This window comes from Lissotriton vulgaris, chromosome 9 (assembly GCF_964263255.1).
Source record: "Lissotriton vulgaris chromosome 9, aLisVul1.2, whole genome shotgun sequence".
NCBI classification, from domain to species: domain Eukaryota; kingdom Metazoa; phylum Chordata; class Amphibia; order Caudata; family Salamandridae; genus Lissotriton; species Lissotriton vulgaris.
The window spans coordinates 412,102,325-412,124,720 of record NC_141697.1 but is presented as its reverse complement, the minus strand read 5'-3'; the positions used below and the strand labels follow the sequence as shown (position 1 = coordinate 412,124,720).

At 51.0% G+C, this 22,396-nt stretch overlaps 1 protein-coding gene across 1 annotated transcript in view; it reads right to left on the bottom strand.

Moving 5' to 3' along the window:
* The window catches only part of DYNC1H1 (dynein cytoplasmic 1 heavy chain 1), a 1,654,074-nt gene that overhangs the window by 1,131,967 nt on the left and 499,711 nt on the right, over nt 1-22,396 (bottom strand). Inside the window, exon 41 of the mRNA XM_086937823.1 lies at nt 53-218. Within this exon, the coding sequence (XP_086793949.1) occupies nt 53-218 (166 nt within the window). The remainder of the gene's footprint in view (nt 1-52; nt 219-22,396) is intronic.

Sequence of the window (22,396 nt, the reverse complement as noted above, 5' to 3'; positions counted from 1 at the left end):
AGTAATCAAGCAACTGTATATGCATAGTGCTGTGTGTATGAAAACATAATACCTGAGACATGGTGTAGAATTCAACCATTGCAGCTGTAAGAGGTTCGGCATATGTACGAAGCGAAGGGATGAGCCTTAGCATTGCACGGTTGAAGGTTCCATAGATCTGAGTTAATGATGCAGGGCCAGGATAGTCAACATATACAACCGGTATGTGACGTAAAAATCTGAAACAGAAATAGCTTTATTATGGTCTAATATACACAGAGTACAGAAATGCACCTGGAAATGTGGTGCAGCTGAATTTTATTGGAGTGTCTTTATCTTCCACTCATAGAGGCAAAACGTTTTAAATAAATTGTAGGTGTGTTAAGCTTTTTGACATGGTCACCCCCATTTTCTGCCTGTTATTTGATGCAATTTTCACTGAAGTGCACTGGATTCCTACTAACCAGGTACCCAGTGCCCATTGTGGGTATTTTTAGATGTCTTGCCCTCCTCAGTGTTAAGCTTTAGGCTTTAAGCTTTAGGCTACTCGACCCCAGTACCCAGAACAGAGCACCTTGGGATCACCATGGCAAGCACTGGCAATCCCCCTGTAAACCCATAAGGGAAACCCCTGTACACTTTGCACAATATATCTAATTTTGATATACCATATAAAGAGCCAGCTTCCTACAATGCCAAAGTGATGGACAGCTATTTTCCACATCTGGGCACACAAAGGACACAAGATTGCATTTCCGGAGTTTTATAGGGCTGTGGACTGATTGGTACCAGATACTGTGGGTACTCATGAAAAATGTAGTGTTTCAAGTTTTACTTTTGATTAAATGCTGAAAAATAAAGCATAGAAAGAGAAGTATAACCTTGCCTAAGTGTCCTTGATAGAATTGAAAATTCTTATTCCGAATGCTAGAATTTTCTGATCTGTCATCATGTTAAGTATGAGGTTTTCTTTAAGTATGTCACAGTGCAATATCTTACCAAGACCATTCTACTGGACAGTCTTCTGTGTTTTGCAGGATGCATCTATTTAGATTGAAATGACGTGCATAACCGTCAACACTGTTTTACTAGCTGAGGGTGTGGGCATGAATTCTAGTGGAAGCAAAGTTGCACAAGTTACTACTTGTGTAACGATATATCTGTAAGAGACATTAGTTAGTGATAGATTCCTTACCTTAGAATATCCCCAGGCGTCAGACTGGATCCGGAAATTTTTGCGTAGCAATACCCCTGCGCGCTGGTAGGCGTCGTCTGCGGCTCCGCGTCCGTCGTCGGCGTCGTGAGCGCCGGGATGACGTCATCGGAGTATATAGACGGCGCCCATGCGCGCTGACGTCAGTTCTGATAACACAGCTTTTCCGCGCCAGATACGCAGAGCCATGATAGAACTAACACTGGTGCCATTGAAACTAGGGCCCTGAAAGGGGATGACCTTAACCCTAAATATCGGTTCGCAGAACGGGGAGGATGGGAGGGCGGTAAGGAATCTATCACTAACTAATGTCTCTTACAGATATATCGTTACACAAGTAGTAACTTGTGCATCTGAAAGAGACACGTTAGTGATAGATTCCTTACCTTAGAATAGATACCCCAGCAATACCAACCCCGGTGGTGGGTCTGCGAACCAATATCACACCAGAAAGTCCTGGAGGACGGAACGGCCAAAGAAGCCATCCCTCCGGACTGGACTGTCCAGGCAGTAGTGTCTTGCGAACGTGTGCAGCGAGGCCCACGTGGCTGCCTGACAGATGTCCTGCAGGGGGACACCGCGGCCCAGGGCAGTTGTCGTTGCCGTGGCCCGAGTGGAGTGAGCCCGCAATCCAGCCGGGGGCTCCTTCCTCGCCATGGAGTAGCATGCTTGGATGCACAAGATGATCCACCTGGAGATGGTCCTCTTGTGTACAGCCTTTCCCTTCTTCGCGCCCACGTAACCAACGAAGAGTTGGTCATCCACCCGGAATTGGCGAGTGCGGTCTAGGTAGTAGGAGAGCGCACGTTTTGGATCCAGACGGTGGAGCCTCTCCTCCTCTTTCGAGGGATGCGGAGGCGGAAAGAAGGTGGGCAAGGTGATGGACTGCCCGATGTGGAAGGCCGTGACAACCTTGGGCAGAAAGGAAGGTCGTGTACGCAACACCACCTTATCAGGATGAACAGACAGGAAAGGCGGAGAAGAAGAAAGAGCCTGGAGCTCACTCACCCTCCTGGCAGAGGTGATGGCAACCAGGAAGGCCGTCTTCAGCGTAAGGAGACGAAGAGGACAGTTATGAAGTGGCTCAAAGGGAGCACACATCAGATAGGTGAGAACAAGATTCAAGTCCCACTGGGGCATCACGAAGGGAACAGGAGGGAACATGTGCGTGATGCCCTTCAGAAATCTACTCACTATAGGGGACTTGAACAAAGAAGGCTGATCTGGTAGCCTCAAGAAGGCTGAAAGAGCAGAGAGGTACCCTTTAAGAGTGCCCAGAGCAGAGCCCTGCTGGGCAAGGGAAAGAAGAAAGAGCAGCACTTCCGAAAGGGGTGCAGAGAGGGGATCCACAGCCTTTGCTGCGCACCATGCCACAAATCTATTCCACCGGCAGGCGTATACCGACTTTGTGGAGGGACGCCTGGCTGCCAGAATGATGTCACAGACTTCGGGAGGCAAGTCAAATGGCCTCAACTGCCGCCGCTCAATCTCCAAGCTTGTAGGTGGAGACTGGACAGGTTCGGGTGCAGGACCGTCCCCTGCTGCTGCGACAGAAGGTCCTCCCGAAGAGGCAGACGAATCGGGGGATCGACTGACATGCTGAGTAGCTCGGGATACCAGTATCTTCGAGCCCAGTCCGGAGCCACAAGGATAACTTGGGCCCGGTCGCGCCTGATCTTCTTCAGCACTCTGGGCAGAAGTGGTATAGGCGGAAAGGCGTACAACAGGCCGCAGCTCCACTCGCGACGAAAAGCGTCTCCGAGCGAGTGCCGCCTTGGAAACTCCAACGCGCAGAACTGCTGACATTGCGCGTTCTCTTCTGTGGCGAATAGATCTAACCAAGGCTCTCCCCACTGTCGAAAGAGACCTTGCGCCACGTCCGAGTTCAGACGCCATTCGTGATCCATCATGCACCGGCGGCTGAGTTCGTCCGCCCTGGCATTCAGAGAACCTGCCAGGTGTTGAACCACCAGAGTCACGCCCTGATGTTCCAGCCACTGCCAGAGGCGCAGAGCCTCCTGGCAAAGGGTCCACGACCCCACACCGCCCTGTTTGTTGCAGTACCACATGGCGGTGGTGTTGTCGGTGAACACTTGCACCACGCTCCCCCTGACAGAGGGGAGGAATGCCTTCAGTGCAAGACGAATCGCCCGCAGCTCCAGAAGGTTGATGTGGAGCCGGGACTCCGCCGGAGACCAGAGGCCTCTGATCTCCGCCTCTCCCATGTGGCCTCCCCAGCCCTGGAGGGACGCGTCCGTCACAACTACGTGCTCCGGCTGGGGTAGAGAGAGGGGTCTGCCACTGACCCAGTCGCGGTCCGTGAGCCACCACTGCAGTTGCTTCGCAGTGCCCTCCGAGATCAGGACATGATCGGACAGGTTGCCCTGATGCTGGGCCCAGTGAAACTTCAGGTCCCACTGCAGAGCCCGCATCCGCCACCTGGCGTGACGCACCAGAAGGATGCAGGAGGCCATCAGTCCCAGAAGCCGCAGCGTCAACCTGACCGAGACCCGGGATAACGGCCCGAAGATAGGAATCAGAGCCTGAATATCCCGAACCCGCTGCTCGGGTGGGTAAACCCGAAACTGCGCCGAGTCGAGAACCGCTCCGATGAAGAGGAGCTTCTGAGAGGGACACAGGTGTGACTTCGGCACATTGATGGAGAACCCCAGCAAGTGCAGGAGGTCGGCCGTAGTCTGGAGGTGGCTGACGACTGTCTGGGGCGAGCCCGCCTTCAACAACCAGTCGTCGAGGTAGGGGAAGACTGATACCCCTTGCCTGCGCAGATGGGCTGCGACCACCGCCATCACCTTCGTGAACACCCGTGGGGCGCTGGTAAGGCCGAAGGGGAGCACGGTAAACTGAAAGTGCTCTTGGCCTACCGTGAACCGCAGGTAACGCCGGTGGGCCGGCAGGACGGGGATGTGGAAATAGGCGTCCTGCAAGTCCAACGCTACCATCCAGTCTCCTGGGTCCAGGGCAGCCAGGACCTGAGCCAAAGTGAGCATCTTGAACTTCTCCGTCCGGAGGAAGCCGTTGACGTTCCGTAGATCCAAGATAGGGCGTAGGCCCCCTTTGCCCTTCTTGGGTACCAGAAAGTAGTGGGAATAACAGCCACGTCCTACTTCTGGCCCAGGAACGCGCTCGATGGCCCTCTTGGCCAAGAGGGCCGAAACCTCCTCTTGCAGAAGTTGCAAGTGATCCCCCGACACACGGTGGTATTGAGGTGGCATGGATGGAGGGGAAGACTCGAAGGGGAGGGAGAAACCCCTTCGGACAATTTGCAGCACCCACCTGTCCGAAGTGACTGTATGCCAGTGGGAGAGGTGATGGCGAACCCTGCCTCCCACAGGCGTCACATGGGCCTGAAAGCTCGGACTAGGAAGGTTTTGAGGCGGGGGCTGCTGAGGGAGGTGTGGACTGGCCTCGCCGCTGGCCCCGACCACCGCCACGGCGGTTCCCACGGCCGCCACCGCGTTGCTGAACATTCTGCGGCGCGTGGCTGACGGTCCGTGGTGAGGCGCCCCTTCCGTGGCCACGAAAGGAGCGAAAGGCACCCGATTGCTGGCGTGGGGCCGCAAGGCCCAAGGACTTGGCCGTGGCCCTGGAGTCCTTAAAACGTTCCAGCGCATGGTCTGCCTTGTCGCCGAAGAGGCGACGGCCATCAAACGGCATGTCCAGGAGAGTGGCCTGGACATCGGCCGAGAAATTGGCGGACCTCAACCAGGCGTGGCGTCGAACCGCCACCGTCGTTGCCATCGCCCTGCCCAGTGAGTCCGTGGTATCCAGCCCACACCGGATGGAAAAGCGTGCCGCATCTCGGCCGTCCGCAAGGGTTTGGCTGAGTTTAGCCCTGACCTCCTCAGGGCATTGTGGCAGCACCTCCGCAACCGTGTCCCACAGCGTGTGGGTGTAGCGGCCCAAGAGACAGTTGGTGTTCACTGACCGGAGCCCTAGGCTCACAGACGAGAAGACCTTCTTCCCGAACTGCTCATATCTCTTGGATTCCCTGTCGGGCGGGGCCGACGGGAATGCGGTCTGGGAGTTGGAGGCCTGGATGACCAGGCTCTCGGGGGTGGGGTGGGTGGACAAAAAGCAAGGGTCGCCCGGTGCCGGGCGGTAGCGTCTGGCCACGTTCCTATCCACAGGGGGACCTGTGGCGGGCTTGGACCAAGTGCCCAGCAGAACGTCACACAAGGCCTCATTGAACGGCAGAAGGGGCTCCGCGGAGCCGGACTGCTGTTTGAGTACCTCAGTGAGGAGATTAGTCCTCACGGCCGCGACGGGGAGCTCAAGGTTTAGGGCCTTAGCTGCCTTCGTCAACACTACACTGTAAGCAGAACCCGCCTCCGAAGCCACAGTCGGGGGCGACGTAAATCCAGTGTCTGGCGAGGTGTCAATACCACTGGCCTCCCCAAGCTCATATGTCCAGTCCTGATGAGACTGGCAATCACGTGCCAGAGGGTCCTCGGACCCCTCCCATTGCTCCTCGTCACCCAGCTCCTGGAGACCAGGATTAACAGCCAGGGCCTCCTCGTGGAGATAGAACTCTCCGAAGGCCGACGGAATCGGCGCCCAGCGGCGCCCCTCCGACACCTGAGCAGGACCGTACGAAGCATTGGGGTCGGCAACCACGTCGGCTGCCGGGGACGACACCTGAAGGGACGTCGCCGGCGAGGTCGTAGGGTCGACCGGCGAGGTCCCGGATCCGGAGCCGGATCCAGCGAGGTCGCGCGGCGCCGGGACCGAAGTCGCCAGCGGCGCCGGGGCCGAAGCACCCGACGTCGTCGGGGCCGAAGCGCCCGACCCGGAAGGACCTCCAGACGGAGCCGATCGGCCCGAAGGCGCCACGGGAACCGACTGAGGAGGGAGGGCCCTCATGGCCATGAGGTACCTCTCGACCTCCTCCTGCGACGCGCCGTGCCCAGGGACCCGAAGGTGTGGGGCAGGCGGCGACGCTTGCGACTCCCGCGGAGCCGCGTGGGCGGTGTCGCCCGAATCCCCGGTCGCATCGAGCGAGCGACGGGGCGGGTCGGAGGACCGATGGTGTCGCTCCGACCTCTCATGCCTCTTACCTGAGGACTTGGAACCAGACGATCGGTGTCCACTCCCGGAACGTCGATGACTCCGACCTCGCGACCTGTCCCTCGACCTCCCGTGGGACCGGGACCGGGACCTGGAGCGGCGCGGGGCCGACTGCCTCAGCTCGAGACGCTTGCGGGACCGCTCCCGCCTAGCCTTCGACGTCAGGGCCCGGCAGTCGGAGCAGGTTCGATCGTCGTGGTCGAGGCCTAAGCACTTCAGGCACCGGCGATGGGGGTCCGTGACCGACATGAGTCGGCCGCACTTCGAGCAAGGCTTGAACCCGGGCATCCCTGGCACCGATAGTCGAGAATCGACTAACTAGAGGATCAAAAAGATCAAAAAAGTTTTCAGTCAAAAAGTGACTGGGGGTAGAGCTTCTTCCGGATCTGCGCTAGCTGGCGCGGAAAAAAGAAGAACTGACGTCAGCGCGCATGGGCGCCGTCTATATACTCCGATGACGTCATCCCGGCGCTCACGACGCCGACGACGGACGCGGAGCCGCAGACGACGCCTACCAGCGCGCAGGGGTATTGCTACGCAAAAATTTCCGGATCCAGTCTGACGCCTGGGGATATTCTAAGGTAAGGAATCTATCACTAACGTGTCTCTTTCAGATATTTAAGATATTTTGACCCAATGTGAAAATATTTCTGGGAATATCTCAATATCTAAGTAGCAGTATTTAATTTATATATGGTTAGAGAAACCTACTGCACCCTTGGCTATGTCCACTATAAACACATTACCAGTCAAGCCAGTGGATGCTGCTTTCTTTCTTGTGGAACGTTTCAAGTTTTCTTTGCTAGCAAATTGCATTGTTGTAAGCACTGCAGTACCTAGCAGACAGCAGCAGCTTTATGTTATGTTATGTTATGTTAATTTCGATTTATATAGCGCCAAATCACTGACAGGTCTCTTAGCGCTTGCTTTTGGAACCCGTCCTGGTTTTCCCTGCAAGATAACCCCTACTGGGCATCCCCAAGGTGAAGACCAGGCATCCCATCGCGGTGGGGCCGTAGTGGAGATTAAGCAAGCTATTGCCCAGAGTTGCAGAGTGTGAACCCATGATTCGAGTAGGCACCGAGGCGAGAATTATCGAGTCCGTGGACATTTTGAGCTCAAGACCCTGCCGCGTCGGGAATTGAACCCTGGTCCCGGGTCTGACCTCTGCATCAGGGTCTGCCTCCTCTAACCAGTGAGCCACACTTCTCTAGTGATACAATTGGCAATGATTTACCCTGCAATCAACATAAAAAGTGGTGAGCACTTCCTAAAATCGTGTTACATAAATTTAAAACTTGAGAGCTGTTCTCATGTTGAGTTGAAGTGACACTCTTTCTGCTGTTAATTTTGTATATCAGAAAACGAAAAGCGATGATACAGCTAACTGGCATGCAAAACAGACCACCCCTAGAATGAACCTAGGGTGCATGAGCAGGACAACTCTTGTGTGTATATATAAGGGTGCAGAGCCATAGTACTGGCTAAAATATCACTGACCTAATGAAGTGAGGTGAATGCACTACAAAAAGCCACATTTAAAATCAGCTGCGTGAGAAAACAATGCTTAGCTTTAGTTGTACACTGGTGGCGGTTATGTGTTGGAGACACACCAGAGAAGCATTTATAAAGGTTCCCTGAAGCAATTTACTTTAAACTTCCTGTGGACTCTAACAAATGCTAAGGTGTGCCCCGCCTCCCCCCCTCCCCCCCAGCAAAATGTATATTTTCGAAAAGCATTGTATATGTACATTTGTAGGGAAATGTGTGAACATCAATTCCGAAATTACATCATCAGCAAAATTACTCAAATGGTGCTACATAGGAAAAGGGGATCATATTTTCCCAGTACTTCAAGAGTGATAAAATGTTAAACTAATAATCTTTGCCCGACCCATGTGTGTCAGTTTTGTTATAGCACAAATGCTGGAACTGCGCTGCATATGTCTTAAAATAAGAGTTGAGAGCCCGAGGCACTCCACTCACCGCGTTTATAGGCCTGTCACTAAAAATCATTTTTCAAATCTGATGCCCTTTCCCACTCTCGCTGGTAAACATATAATGATGAAAGTTAAGAAGCAACGTGTTATGCAGGTGAAGGTAAGCAGGCGATTTAAGTAGAGCTAAAACAAAAGGTAAAAACAAGAGGAAATCTATTTGGGCTAAGCAAGAGGTTATCAGACTATTTAAAGGAAAATGCTACTTACCAGTATGCATCTGTTCTTGGCATGTAGAGCTGCAGTATCGAATATGCTACTTACCATGATTCATATCGCCCGCCATCCTCCCCGGCGCCTGTAGCGGCTGCAGCATTCACACATACTTCTAGCATGGTCATCATTCACAGAGTTTCACTCCATCTTGGCCACAATGGCTAAAAACAATCTGAGGATGGAGTCGATGCCCTTGCGCACTGTAGTCCAGGGGAGGAGCCACTTATCTTGTGATACTTCGAAGACTCTTCCAGGACAACAATGTGCGATCATCCGGACCCAACACTAGGCGGCGATCTATGCACAGATATGAATGTCAGCAGCCCTACATGCCAAGAACAGATGCATACTGGTAAGTAGCATATTCGGTTCGAGGCATGTGGGCTGCTGAATTCATATCTGTGCATAGAATACATAGCAGTCTCTCCATTAACGGCGGCCGCCTGTGCCAGCTGCAGCAGTTTGGAAAAGTGTTTTAAGAACAGCCTGCCCTACAGCTGCCTGCAGTTTGGAGTGCACATCAACACAGTAGTGTTTTGTAAATGTGTGTGTGGTAGACCATGTGGCTGATCTACATATGTCTACCAAAGGAATATTTCCAAAGAAAGCCATGGATGCCCCCAACTTCCTGGTGGAGTGGGCCCGCGTTCGGGTTAGTGCGAAGCACCACCCTGTTGGAATGAATTTGAATAAATGGCTCTTGGATAGTTAGTGCCTGGAGTGCACGAACTCGTCGTAGCGACGTAATCGCTATCAGGAAAGCCACTTTTCATGTCAAGAACTGAATCTCGCATGAATGCAGTGGTTCGAAAGGGGGACCCACCAGCCTGGTGAGGACCACATTTAGGTTCCACTTGGGAGCTGGTGGTGTTCGCGGAGGAATGACTCTTTTGAGTCCTTCCAGAAAGGCTTTAATGGCAGGCACTCTGAAAAGGGAGAGGTGCTGTCTGTTTTGGAGATAAACAGCCATTGCGGATAGATGTATACAAATGGAAGCATAGGCCAGATTACATTTGTACAGATGTAAGATATAACAAATGATGTTCTGAATAGATGCATCCAGTGGGTTAATGTTGTGGTCTGCACAATGAATGACAAACCGCTTCCATTTCGCCGCATAGCATACTCTGGTGGTGGGCTTCCTTGCCTCCCTGATTATGTCCATACAGTCAGGAGGTAAGTTGAGGTAGCCAAACTCTAAGACCTCAGGAGCCAGATCGCCAGGTTGAGCTGTTGTGGATCTTGATGCTGAATGTCGCCATGGCTCTGCGTCAAAAGCTTGGGTGTGAGGCGCAGCCTTTGATGCGGTACCACGGACAGTTCCAGAAACGTGGTGTACCATGGTTGACGAGCCCACGTTGGAGCAACCAGGATGAGAGTCATCGAGTGCTGCTTCAGCTTGCGTGCCACCAGCGGTATTAGAGGTGCTGGGGGAAAAGCGTACGCAAATTTGTCTGACCAGTTCATCCATATCGCATTGCCCTGCGACTGTGGGTGTGGAAACCTGGAGGCAAAGCTTGGGCATTTGGCGTTTTCCTTTGTGGCAAACAGGTCTATCTCTGGATGACCCCACCTTAGGAAGTACGGGTGGAGTACTGATGGATGCATCTCCCACTCGTGCATTTGGTGGCTGTACCTGCTGAGCAGGTCCGCCATCTGATTGTCCTTGCCCGGGAGGTGTTCCGCCATGAGGAAGACATTCCTTTGAATGGCCCACTTCCACATGCTCGGAGCCAGATGAGACAACTGTGGAGAGTGTGTACCTCCTTGCTTCTGGATGTAGTACATGGCCGTCATGTTGTCCGTCCGGATCAACACGACTTTGTTGCACAGATGTACCTTGAATGCTTTCATTGCCATGAAGATAGCCATCAGTTCTAGAACATCGATGTGCATCTTCCTTTGCTGTGGTGTCCATAATCCCTGCACAGTGTAGTGGAGTACATGAGCTCCCCAACCCTGGAGAGAAGCGTCCGTCGTCAGAATGATCTGTGGCACAGGCTCCTGGAATGGTCGGCCCTTGCAAAGGTTTTGTGGATTCCGCCAATGCAGAGAGTTGTATGCACCACCGGTCACCAACACTAGGTCTTTCAACTGTCCGTGAGCCTGAGTCCACTGACGTGCTAAGCACTCCTGAAGCAGACGCATATGTAGTCTCGCGTGCGGGACTATGGAGATGCAGGAGGCCATCATGCCTATCAACTGCATGAACACTCGTGCTGGAAGCGAGTGTTGAGGTCTGAATTTCTGTATCAGCGATTGAATGCTGCTGACCCTCACTGAATTTGGCTGTGCTGTGGCTGCCAGAGTGTTTATCGTCGCACCCAGATACTGCCGTATGTGGGCGGGTTGCAGGTGGGACTTTGGGTAATTCAGTGAGAATCCCAGATCGTGAAGAAGGTGAATGGTGTGGGACATGTGGGTGGCAAACTGCTGGGCTGACTTTGCCTGGATGAACCAGTCGTCCAGATAAGGGTAGACGTGAATGTTTTGTCTCCTTGGGTGTGCCGCCACCGTCGCCAGGCACTTTGTAAACACCCTGGGTGCCGTGGTGACTCCGAAAGGTAGGACCTTGAACTGGTAATGTTGGTTTTGGATGGTGAACCGGAGGTATTTTTTGTGTGATGGGTGCAGCAGAATATGAAAATACGCGTCTTTTAGATCTAAAGTTGCGAGAAAATCCCCTTGACTGAGCAACGGTAGAACTTGCTGCAGTGTCCGCATGTGAAAGTGCTCCGACAGAATGTACTGATTGAGGTGTCTGAGGTCCAGTATGGGTCTGAGGGACCCGTCCTTTTTTGGTATCAAGAAGTACAATGAGTAAAGTCCTGTGCCTCTTTCTTTCACAGGCACGAGCTCGATTGCCCCTTTTTGCAGCATGACGAGGACCTCCTGCTGCAATAAGTGCAAATGCTCGGCGGACATAGGACGGTGTCTTGGGGGTATGTTGGGTGGAGTGGATATTAACTCCAGACAATAACCGTACTGGATAAGCTGCCTCACCCACCTGTCTGTGGTGATGGACTTCCAGACTGGCAGGAACTGTTGAAGTCTCCCCCCGACAGGTGTTGCGTGGTCGGGGGGCAGTGACAAGGAGTCACTGTTTGTTAGTGGCGGAGGATCTGGAGTTGTTTTTTCCACGACCTCTGCCTTTGGCGCTGTTTCCACGATATCCACCTCTACTTTCTTTGGTGTATGTGGTCTGCGTGCCGCCTTTATAGTACTGTGTGGTTTAGGAGAGCTGGCCTCTGGAAACACCTCTATTGCTTGAGCAACGAAAAGAACCACCCCGGAACTGCTGCGACTGTAGAGCCCCCATGGACTTAGCAGTCAGTGTCTTTTTGATTTTCTCCAAGGTGGTGTCCACCTCTGGGCCAAATAGATGATCAGGGTTTACTGTCCGATTTAGAATGGTGGTCTGTATTTCTGGCTTGAACCAGGAGATTGAGCCAGGCATGTCTCCTCAGCATGACACTAGTGTTAACAGCTCTGGCCGCGGTGTCTGCTGCGTCCAGTGCACATTTGATAGAAGCATTTGATATGAGCTTCCCTTCTTGGATGAGCATCTCAGCTGCTTCTTTGTATTCATCTGGTAGGTGCTGTAACAGGGTCTCAAGTGTGTCGTAATGTGCCCGGTCATTCCTGGCTAGAGTGCCTGAGTGTTTGAAATGCGCCAGATATTGGCCGCCTGAGCTGCTACCCTTTTCCCTGATGCCTCAAACACCTTAGATTCCTTATCTGGGGAAGGAGCATCACCCGTTGTTTATGAATTAGCCCTCTTCCGGGCATTAGAAACAACAAGAGAGTCCAATGGCAACTGTCCCTTAATGTAAGTAGGGTCTACAGGCGCCGCTTTGTACTTTTTTCAATTCTGGGGTTTATCACCCTGGCTCTTGTAGGCTCCTTAAAGATTTTACCAGCATGCTTCAAGACACCCTTCAACATAGGCAGAGTCTTGACAGTCCTCTCTGAGATGGAAAGGTGTCAAAAAGAAAGTCCACTTCAATGGGGTCAGCGTGGAGCTGGACGTCATGATTCTTAGCTGCCCTTTCAATGAGGGCATTAAACGCTGCCGAATCCTCAATAGGCGACGTTTTCACAGCATACACTTGAGTGTCTGGGATAGAGTGAGGATCACCTGGGTCAGCAGCAGCCGCCCAGGGTTCATTGGTATCATCTGGATCAGTGTATACAGGATAGCTGTATTCATCATTATCACATTCCCCAGTGTCCACATCTGAATAAGTGGGTGAGACATCATGGCCACATGGAGATACCGGTTCTACAAGAACAGGTGTCGAAGTAGAATCCTTTTTCTTCTTCAGTGGAATTTTATAGGACTCCATTGGCTGTTCCGGGGCGATTTTCCGCTTATAAAGAGAAAGTCTGCCTGTCTCGGCATCGATAAACTGTTCCTGTTGCTCTTTCAACGAGGATTGTCGATGCTTAATGGCCGGGACCACCGTTGTTGACTTGGGCACAGAGGACACCTTCTCGGGCACGTCGGTGGCCATTTTAGGGGCGAAAGCCTTCGGCACAACTTTCGGCGGCAGCGTGAAGTGGATGGGTGTCGACGTCTTCTGAGGTTTATCGGCAGGCTTCGAAGGTGGAGGTTCTTTAGGCCCGACACTTGAGGCCTGTCCTTGATGCGCTTTAGGGAGTCTGCCACCTGCTTCAAGAATGAGGCGGACGGCTGCGTCGACTCGACTGAATCCTTCGAGGCACCACCAGGCGTGGACTCGTGGGTCGGTCCGCTCTTGGCCTGGTTTGTCGACGCGGAGGCTCAAGAACCTTCGGATCACGGAGTCCTTTGTCGGTGTCGACTGTCTTCGGCGCCGATTTGTTCGGGTCGACTGCCCTGATCTTTGCCTTCAGCGCGCTAGACTTAGACTCGACGCCCTTGAGCTGTTTCTTCGGGTCGATAACTCTCTTCTGCTTCGTCGGTGCCGACAGGTCCAGGGACTTCGAGCCGACCAAAGCAATACGCACTTTTGGTTTCGATGTAGGCAGCAGTGCTTTCACTTGCGTCGAGACCGGAGCTTTTACTTTCGGTTTAGCAGGTTGCGGCTCCTTAGTAATGTCCGAAGCCGAGCCCGAGGGCGGGGCCGTAGAACTTATTGGAAGATCTTGGATAAGGCCTATTGGCGATCCCTCGACCTGAGCCTTATGAAGCGTTTCGGCCCCAATGTCAGTTTGTGTGCTTAGCTCCTCGCTCGAGCTATCTTCCATGGCCCCAAAGGCCCCGTCGTCGTCTCCTACCTCGTCGACGACTTCTTCCGCTTCGAGCATTTTAACATCCGCGTCGTAGTTTGAGTCGACCTCCGACGCAGGATTCGACAGGTTCTCATGAACCTCCCGGTCTGCTCCTTCATCTTCCACGGCATCGAAGATGTCCACAGGCGCCGGTGCAGTCTGCTGGGCTTCCTTGCGCGCAGCGCGTCGATGCAGAAGAGTCTTCTTGGATCGAAAACGGGAACAAGCCATGCAGCTGGCTTCATCATGATCCGGCGACAGACACTTGTTGCACACCGGGTGGACGTCGATGTGGGGATACTTGGAGTTGCACACGGGACATCTCTTGAACGGGCTCCATTCCATGATGGTTCGTCGATAAGGCCTCTGGCGTCGACCGGGCCTGAAGTGTCGAAAAGCACGCGGCTCTCCTGGAAATCCGGCTCAGAACTGAGCTGGAAAGAATCTGGCACCGAACGCAAGACTATACCGACGAAAAACTAAAGGCCTTTTGGTCTTAAGAAAACGTTTATATCTATTCCGAACCAATATACATCCGAACCCAATGGCGGAAAAAAACAATCTGAGGATGGAGTCGATGCCCATGCACACTGTAGTCCAGGGGAGGAGCCACCTAAATCGTGATACTTCGAAGACTCTTCCAGGACAACAATGTGCGATCATCCGGACCCAACACTAGGCGTCGATCTATGCACAGATATGAATTCAGCAGCCCACATGCCTCGAACCCTACATCTAGCAATAGATCGCCACCTGCTGTTGGGCTCGGATGATTGCAGGTTGTTGTTGTCTTCTTGGAAGAAGTCTTTTGTAGTCACGAGATAGGTGACTCCTCCCTTGGACAATACTGCGCATGGTCATCGACTCCATCCTCAGATTGTTTTTCGCCATGATGGGAAATGATGGAGTTAGTAGAAGTAAAGAGAAAGAATGTCCATGCGTGTGCATCTAAGTAAGATGAGTAGTGGAACGGATACAAGTCCCGGGGAGGCGGGAGGGCATGTAGGATTCTGCAGCTCTACATGCCAAGAACAAATGCGTACTGGTAAGTAGCATATTCCGTTCGAGGCATATGAGCTGCAGATCCTACATTTAGCAACGATTGTGCAGCAGTGTCTCCCCTAGCGGTGGTCGCTTGTATCCGTTGCAGCATACTGAAAGTGTTTTCAGGACAGCTTGGCCTACTGCAGCTTGCTGCTTGGCTTGCACATCAACACAATAGTGTTTAGTGAAGGTGTGTATTGTAGACCATGTTGCTGCCTTGCATATATCCTCTAATGGTATATTTCCTAAGAAAGCCATAGAGGCTCCTAGTTTGCGAGTGGAGTGTGCTCTAGGAGGAACTGTTAGTGTACGTTTAGCCTCGTGATCGCATATTTGAATACACTTAACAATCCATCTAGCAATACCTCCTTTAGAGATGGGATTGCCTTTGTGTGGGGTAGAGAAGGGTACAAATAGTTGTTTTGTTTTTCTGAATGATGAGTACTGTCTGTGTAATATAGTAGAGCTCTTCTAACATCTAGGGTGTGTAAAGCTCTTTCTGCAACAGAGTCCGGTTTTTGAAAAAACACTGGTAACTCTACTGATTGGTTTAGGTGAAAAGGAGTAATCACCTTCGGTAGGAATTTTGGATTGGGTCTAAGAAACACTTTGTTAGGATGTATTTAAAAAAAGGGTCTTCTATTGTGAATGCTTGTATTTCACTAACTCTTCTGAGAGAGGTAATGGCAACAAGGAAAACAGTTTTCCATGTTAGAAATTGTAGTTCACATTTATGTAACGGTTCAAAAGGGGGTTCCATGAGTCTTGTAAGGACCACATTTAGGTTCCATACTGGAGCAGGTGGTAACCTGGGTGGGATTATTCTTTTTAATCCCTCCATAAATGCTTTTATTGCAGGTACTCTAAATAGAGATAGAGGTTGTCTATTTTGTAAATATGCTGCAATAGCTGCTAGACGCAGGCGTATGGAAGAGTAAGCCAAATTAGACCTTTGTAAGTGTAGAAGGTAACAAATGATATTTTGGATGGAAACGTCCAAAGGATCGATGTGATTGTTGTTACAGTATACTGCAAATCGTTTCCACTTAGCAGCATAGCATGCTCTGGTAGTGGGTCTTCTAGCTTCTTTAATTATATCCATACAGTCTGGTGGTAGGTTTAAGTATCCAAACTCTAGGACTTTAGGAGCCAGATCGCCAAATTCAGTTGGCTTGGTTCTGGGTGTCTTATTTCCCCATGGTTCTGTGTTAACAGGGATGGCGTGAGCTGTAATTTCCAATGTGGAACCATTGAGAGATCTAGTAGCGTGGTGAACCATGGTTGACGTGCCCATGTAGGGGCTACTAGTATCAGTTTGAGGGACTGTTGTCTGAGCTTGCGTACTACTAGTGGAATGAGTGGGAGAGGCGGAAAAGCGTACGCAAATCTGCCTGACCAATTCATCCATATTACATTCCCCTCCGACCGTGGGTGTGGAAACATGGCAGCGAAGGTTGGGCATTTTGAGTTCTCGTGGATATCAAACAGGTCTATTTGTGGAGGCCCACACATTTGAAAGAATGGTTGAAGTACTTGTGGGTGCAACTCCCATTCGTGGATCTGTTGTGATTGCCGACTTAACAGGTCTGCTATCTGGTTGTGGATCCCTGGAAGGTGTTCTACTGTCAGATGTATGTTTTGAGGAATGGCCCATCTCCAAATGTTCTGTGCAAGTTGGGACAGTTGCAGAGAGTGTGTCCCCCCCCTGTTTTTGTATGTAGTACATGGCTGTCATATTGTCCGTTCGGACTAAGACAGCTTTGTTTTGGATTTGTACTTGAAAAGTTTTGCGTGCTAGGAAAATGGCTAGCAGCTCTAAGTGGTTGATGTGGAACTGTTTCTGTTGATTGTTCCACTGACCTTGTGTGGTATAATGCAGGAGATGGGCTCCCCATCCTGTGAGGGATGCGTCTGTCGTGAGCACTACTTGTGGAACAGGTTCTAGGAACGGCCGTCCCTTTGTCAAATTTTTGGTGTTCCACCATTGCAGAGAGCGATATGTACGGCTGTCCACCAACACCAGGTCTGTGAGCTGACCTTGAGCCTGATTTCACTGTTGTGCTAGACATTCCTGTAGTGGACGCAGTTGCAGTCTTGCGTGGGGAACTATGAAGATGCAAGATGCCATCATCCCTATTAGCTTCATGAACACTCTGGCTTGTAGAGAGTGCTGGCATTGAAAAAGGGAGACTAAGTTCTGAATACTTTGAATCCTGGCTTGACTGGGATAGGCTTGAGCTACTGATGTGTTTATAGTAGCTCCTAGATATTGATTAACGTACGAAGGCTCTAGGTGCGACTTGGTGTAGTTTATCGTAAACCCTAAGTTGTGCAGTGTTTGAATTGTTTGCTTTGTGAGTTGTGCACACTGGTTGTACGATCTTGCCTTTATGAGCCAGTCGTCTAGGTAGGGGACTGGCTCATATTTGTTGTCCTCTGAGATGTGCTGCCACTACTGCTAAGCACTTTGTAAACACTCGTGGTGCTGTTGTAACCCCGAATGGAAGGACTTTGAACTGATAGTATTGTCCTTGTATGACAAACCTTAAATACTTCTGGTGCGCAGGATGTATTGGAATGTGAAAATAGGCGTCCTTTAGGTCTAGTGTGGACAGAAAATCTCCCTGTTGTAGTAATGGGAGTACCTGTTGTAAAGGGATCATGTGAAAATGATCTGATTGAATGTACTGATTGAGGGGCCTGAGGTCGAGAATTGGTCTTAAGGTCCCGTCTTTCTTTGGAATTAGGAAGTACAAAGAGTAGACTCCTGTTCCTTGTTCTTCTAATGGAACTACTTGAATAGCATCTTTTTGTAGGAGTGCTAGAACGTCCTGTTGAAGCAGAGTTATGTGTTCTGCAGACATTGGACGCTGCCTGGGTGGTATGTTTGGGTGGGTTGCTGTGAGTTCTAGGCAGTAGCCATGTTGGATAATTTGTCTTATCCACCTGTCTGTTGTGATGTAGTTCCAGACAGGTAGGAACTGTGAAAGCCTGCCCCCCACAGGAGTGGAATGCTGTAGGGGAGGCAGAGGGAAGTCATTGTTTAGGAGCGGAAGAGGAGCGGTTGTTATTACTACCTCTACCTCTTCCCTTGTTATTGCCTCTATATCCTCCTCTAAAAAATCCTCTTAGAGGAGGTCTGCGTGTGTGTTTTAAAAGATCATGTGTCTGCGCCTGTCTGCTTGGAGCCTCCTCTATAAGAGGAGCGGCGAAAAGAACCTCTAGCTTGGGTGTACTGTAACGCCCCCATAGACTTAGCAGTTTCTGTCTCTTTCTTCATCTTTTCTAATGTATTATCTACCTCCGGCCCGAACAATTGGTTCTGATGAAAGGGCTGGTTTAGAATGGTAGTTTGTACCTCTGGTTTAAAACCGGAGATGCGTAACCATGCGTGACGCCTGAGAATAACACTAGTGTTCACTGCTCTGGATGCTGTGTCAGCTACATCTAGTGCACATTTAATTGAGGCATTTGAAATTAATTTGCCTTCCTGTAAAGGTTTTGCTGCTAGATCCTTGTGTTGATCTGGTAGGTGTTCTATTAACTTTTCTAGTTGATCGTAATGGGCCCTGTTGTAGCGTGAGAGTAAAGCCTGTTTGCTATGCGCCATATGTTTGTTGCTTGTGCAGCAATTTGTTTCCCTGACGCATCAATGATCTTGGACTCTTTGTCAGGCACGGGTGTGTCTCCAGAAGTTTGAGAATTGGCCCCTTTTGCGCGCATTAGACACTACCAAGGAGTCTAGTGGCAGATGACCCTTAATGTATACTGGATCAGCTGGTGCTGGCCTATACTTTTTCTCTATTCTAGGATTTAACACCCTACACCTTACTGGATCTTTAAAAATCTCTGGAGCATGTTTTATGACTCCCTTAATCATTGGTAATAATTGAGTAGACCTTTGAGACTGTTAGAAAGTGTCTAACAAGAAGTCCTCCTCAATGGCATCAAAGAGCATGGGAACCCCATGGTAAAGTGCAGCTCTGTTTAACAAATGATTAAAACCAATACTGTCCTCTGTAGGGGAAGGTTTTGTTGGGTAGTACTGAGGATCAGGGATGTCTGGTGCATTATTTGGTGAAAAATTATATGCATCCTCATCATCCTTAGGGTATTCTGTGTTACCATCCTCCTCTAAAGGGTATGTATGTGTTTCTGGAACATCATCCCCCCCACCCAAATCATACTCCTCATCAGTGTGGTGTGATGATGCAGGAAAGTGAATAGGAGAAGTTATAGGTTCTACATATGGAGCAACAGGAGAGGAAGAAGGTTAAGGAGAGGAAGGGTGCATTGGAGAAGTTGCACAGTCCTTTTTTGCAGGGACCACAGGTGTAAGTGGTGTGTCTGCTGGTCTCTTATAAGGGATTGCTTCCACATGTCCAGTTTTTGGGTTAATATGGACTTTTGTCTGTCTAGGATCTGGTTTAAACAGTTCTTCCTTTTCTATAACCTTTTTCGGCGTCGATCTTTTCGGAGCCGATAGAGGTTGTTTAGTACTTTTTGCCTTATGAGGAGTTGTTGTCTTTTGGCGATGTTTTAGGTGCCGAATGTTGTTTAGCCTTATCTGGGGTCTTCGGTACCGGTTGTAGGAAGGTACCTCCTGACTATGGTTGCCCCCAACTTTTTGCCCTGTGTTTTAGCTGGTTTTTGACATAGTCGACCTGGGATCCTGCCAATCAGGACCCCAGGCCTACTGCTCTCTCTGTAAAATGGATTCCATGTACCTTAGGTACATTTCCAATTGGTACTGGGCCACCTTATCAGACCCTGTAACTCAGGGCATAGGTGTACCCAGGGCCTACCAGGGGCTGAAGCATGTATTATGCCACCCCTGGCTGGCCTCCTAAATTTGACACAACTGGCTGCATGACAGCTGGGGCAAAGTCGTGTAATCACCCTTTGCTGTAGATCTAGTATACCTATATCTAACCCTAAAATGGACGCACAGATTCCTATCAGTCACTCCTATGGCAGGCCTTAACAATCCTCAAGGCAGAGTGCTTGGAATCGTGTGAGATGGTGCTCTGGCATGAGCTGAGCCTGTCTGCAGCTTGCGGAACCAAGTCCTAATAGCTGTTCCATGATATCGCATACCATATACTCTTAAGTGCATTATAATCCTCGCGGTTAAATGCTATCTTTGGTATTGCTTTATCAAAACATGTCGAGTAAGGTGTCCTACGAATTGGAATACTAACCCCTCGCCAATTCTGGCGACGGGGTTAGCATTCCACCCTTCTAGAGGGACACGACATGTATGTAACTGTGAACCCCGGTTAAAGTTAACTCAAGCCTCAGCTCCACAAAATGGATGCTGCCACCACAGACACGAGTCTGACCCCCTGCAGCTGGGAGTCCTTCCAGCGAGGGGAGCCTGGACAAAGGGTTTCCTGTCAGGGGCGGTGCTAGCACCGTCCCAGACATGGTTTTGTGTATCCTGGGTAGGCAGGGCTTTACAGGAAGGTGACTGCTGAGTGGCACCCCGGTGCTCACTACGCATAGGCCGGTCAGAACCTGTTCCAGGGGCACACCAGCCCCTGGCCTGGGGAAAGTCCGGCATGGCAGAGGGGTGTAACCACCCCCCTCCTAGTCCCACCCATTGGCAGGACCTAGTCACCGGGTCAGCCCCCTTTTTTAGTATAAAGATGGGAGCGGGCCCCCTGTTCAAATTAGATCATCTTTGGAATCAAGACTCGACTTTCTGCGAAAGGACATCAAGATTTCTTCTTCAAGATTCTCCCTTGTGGCTAAGGAGTAGTCACCCTGCATCCGCAGGCACCATCCTAAAGAACACTGCGGTCTGCTGCAAGTCCTTCTTCACGAATCCGACGACCCAGCTCGACGAGACCCGGCTTCCCTGGCACCTCTGACCTCTACTCACCTCTACAGCAAGCTGAGACCTGTGAGTGCGACGAGACCTCGAGGGACCGACGATCGCCAAGACTGCACGACGTCTTTGCAACAAGCCCACCGTGTGCTCCACTGGTGAGTGCTTTGGGGTCCGAGAAGCCCCAACCCTGAGCAGCTCCAGCACCAAAGATCAGCCCTCCAGCATCTCCACGATCTGCGTGGGGCCCTTCTGCTTTTGCGTGCTCACCGCGCTGTGTGGCTACTAGCCGGCTGGCTTGTGGCCTTCTACACGACGCCCGACGACATCACTGCTGCTGGTCTGGTTGCTCCAGACTGGCCCTTGCTTCCTTCTTCAAGAGAGGCACCCCGGACCCTCCTGGTCCACTCCAGACGCCATTTTGAGTCCACCGCGTGGGCTTGAATTTGCCAAGGCTTTGTTGCCCAATCCTGGGTCCAGCGACAGCTTCATCCATCGTGGGACAGCTCGCTCCTCCATCCTGGTCGCCAACAACGCCTCCTGGTCCGTGAGATCTGCGAGCACAGCGTCACCCACTCACCTAGTCGAGATGACTACCATCCGGTGCCCTCCTGGTGCCACCTGACTACTGGCTAGTAGTCTCGAACTTGGTCCCCTCTGCTTTCAGGTGTCATCTTCCTTCGATCCAGGCTTGGATCCATCGAACTTTCTTCACTGGTCGCCTGCCAGCAACTTCTTTCTTCCAGGCTCCTGGTCCGTCTACGAGGATTTCCGACGTCTTTTGAGACCTATGCAGCTGCAGCCCCTGGGCTAGGTAACTTCGGCATTTCGGTGCCCCAGCATAGCCTCACTATCCAAGGGTCAGAATCCACTTTCGTTTTCCTCCTACCAGGTCGGGTTCGCCCGAGAACACTAACTTTGTCATTACTAGCTACCATAGACTTTGTCCCGCATCACGCGTGAGAGTGCACACTCTGCACCCGAGTCCCCTAGGCCTCCTATAAGTAATCTGAAGGTTCTATAGTCAAGTCCTAGCGATTCCTAAGCCTATTAGTACTGTACTTACCTGCTAGTAATTTCGCATTCCACTTTCAGAGTATATGGTTTTCCGTGCCCCTCGGGCATTTGTATATACTGTGCTAACTTAAGTATTTTCGTAAGAGTTTTGTGTTGTGCTTAGTACCCTGTCCTCATAAAGAGTACAGGGCTGTTGTGATTTTAATAAATACACTGTTTATTTTCATAACACTTGTGTGGTGTCCTTTCACTTGGTATTCAAGGGGTATATGTGTGGTAAACAGCTGGCTTAACACGCCCTCTCGAGTCTTTAGCCTTAGACTGCTCGTATCCACGCTACTAGGATAGCTGGTCTATAAGGTTGACTTACAACCAATCATCAATAAGGGTTGCTGGACTGATACATAGTGTTCACTAGAATAGTGAGCACTGCATATCAGGCCACCTTCTCACACCGGTATTAGAGGTTTCGGCGTGGAGACAGGTCTTGCTGGGCCTGTGGCACAGGAAATTGGTTTCCCCTCTTTGTTTTTTGAACCAGAAGGTTTCGGAGTCGAAGCTTTCGGGGTTTGGTACAGTTTTTGTCTTTGGCGCCGATGGTACAGGTGCCGAAGTGTCTTTGGGCGCCGAAGGGATTTTTATGTTCGGTGCCGACAAATCCTTCGGTGTCGAAGGATGTTTTGGTGCCAATGGAGGAGGTGCAACTGGCACATGGTGTTTCTTCGGTGCCGAGGCACCGGAAAGCGTATTGTCTTTCCTCGG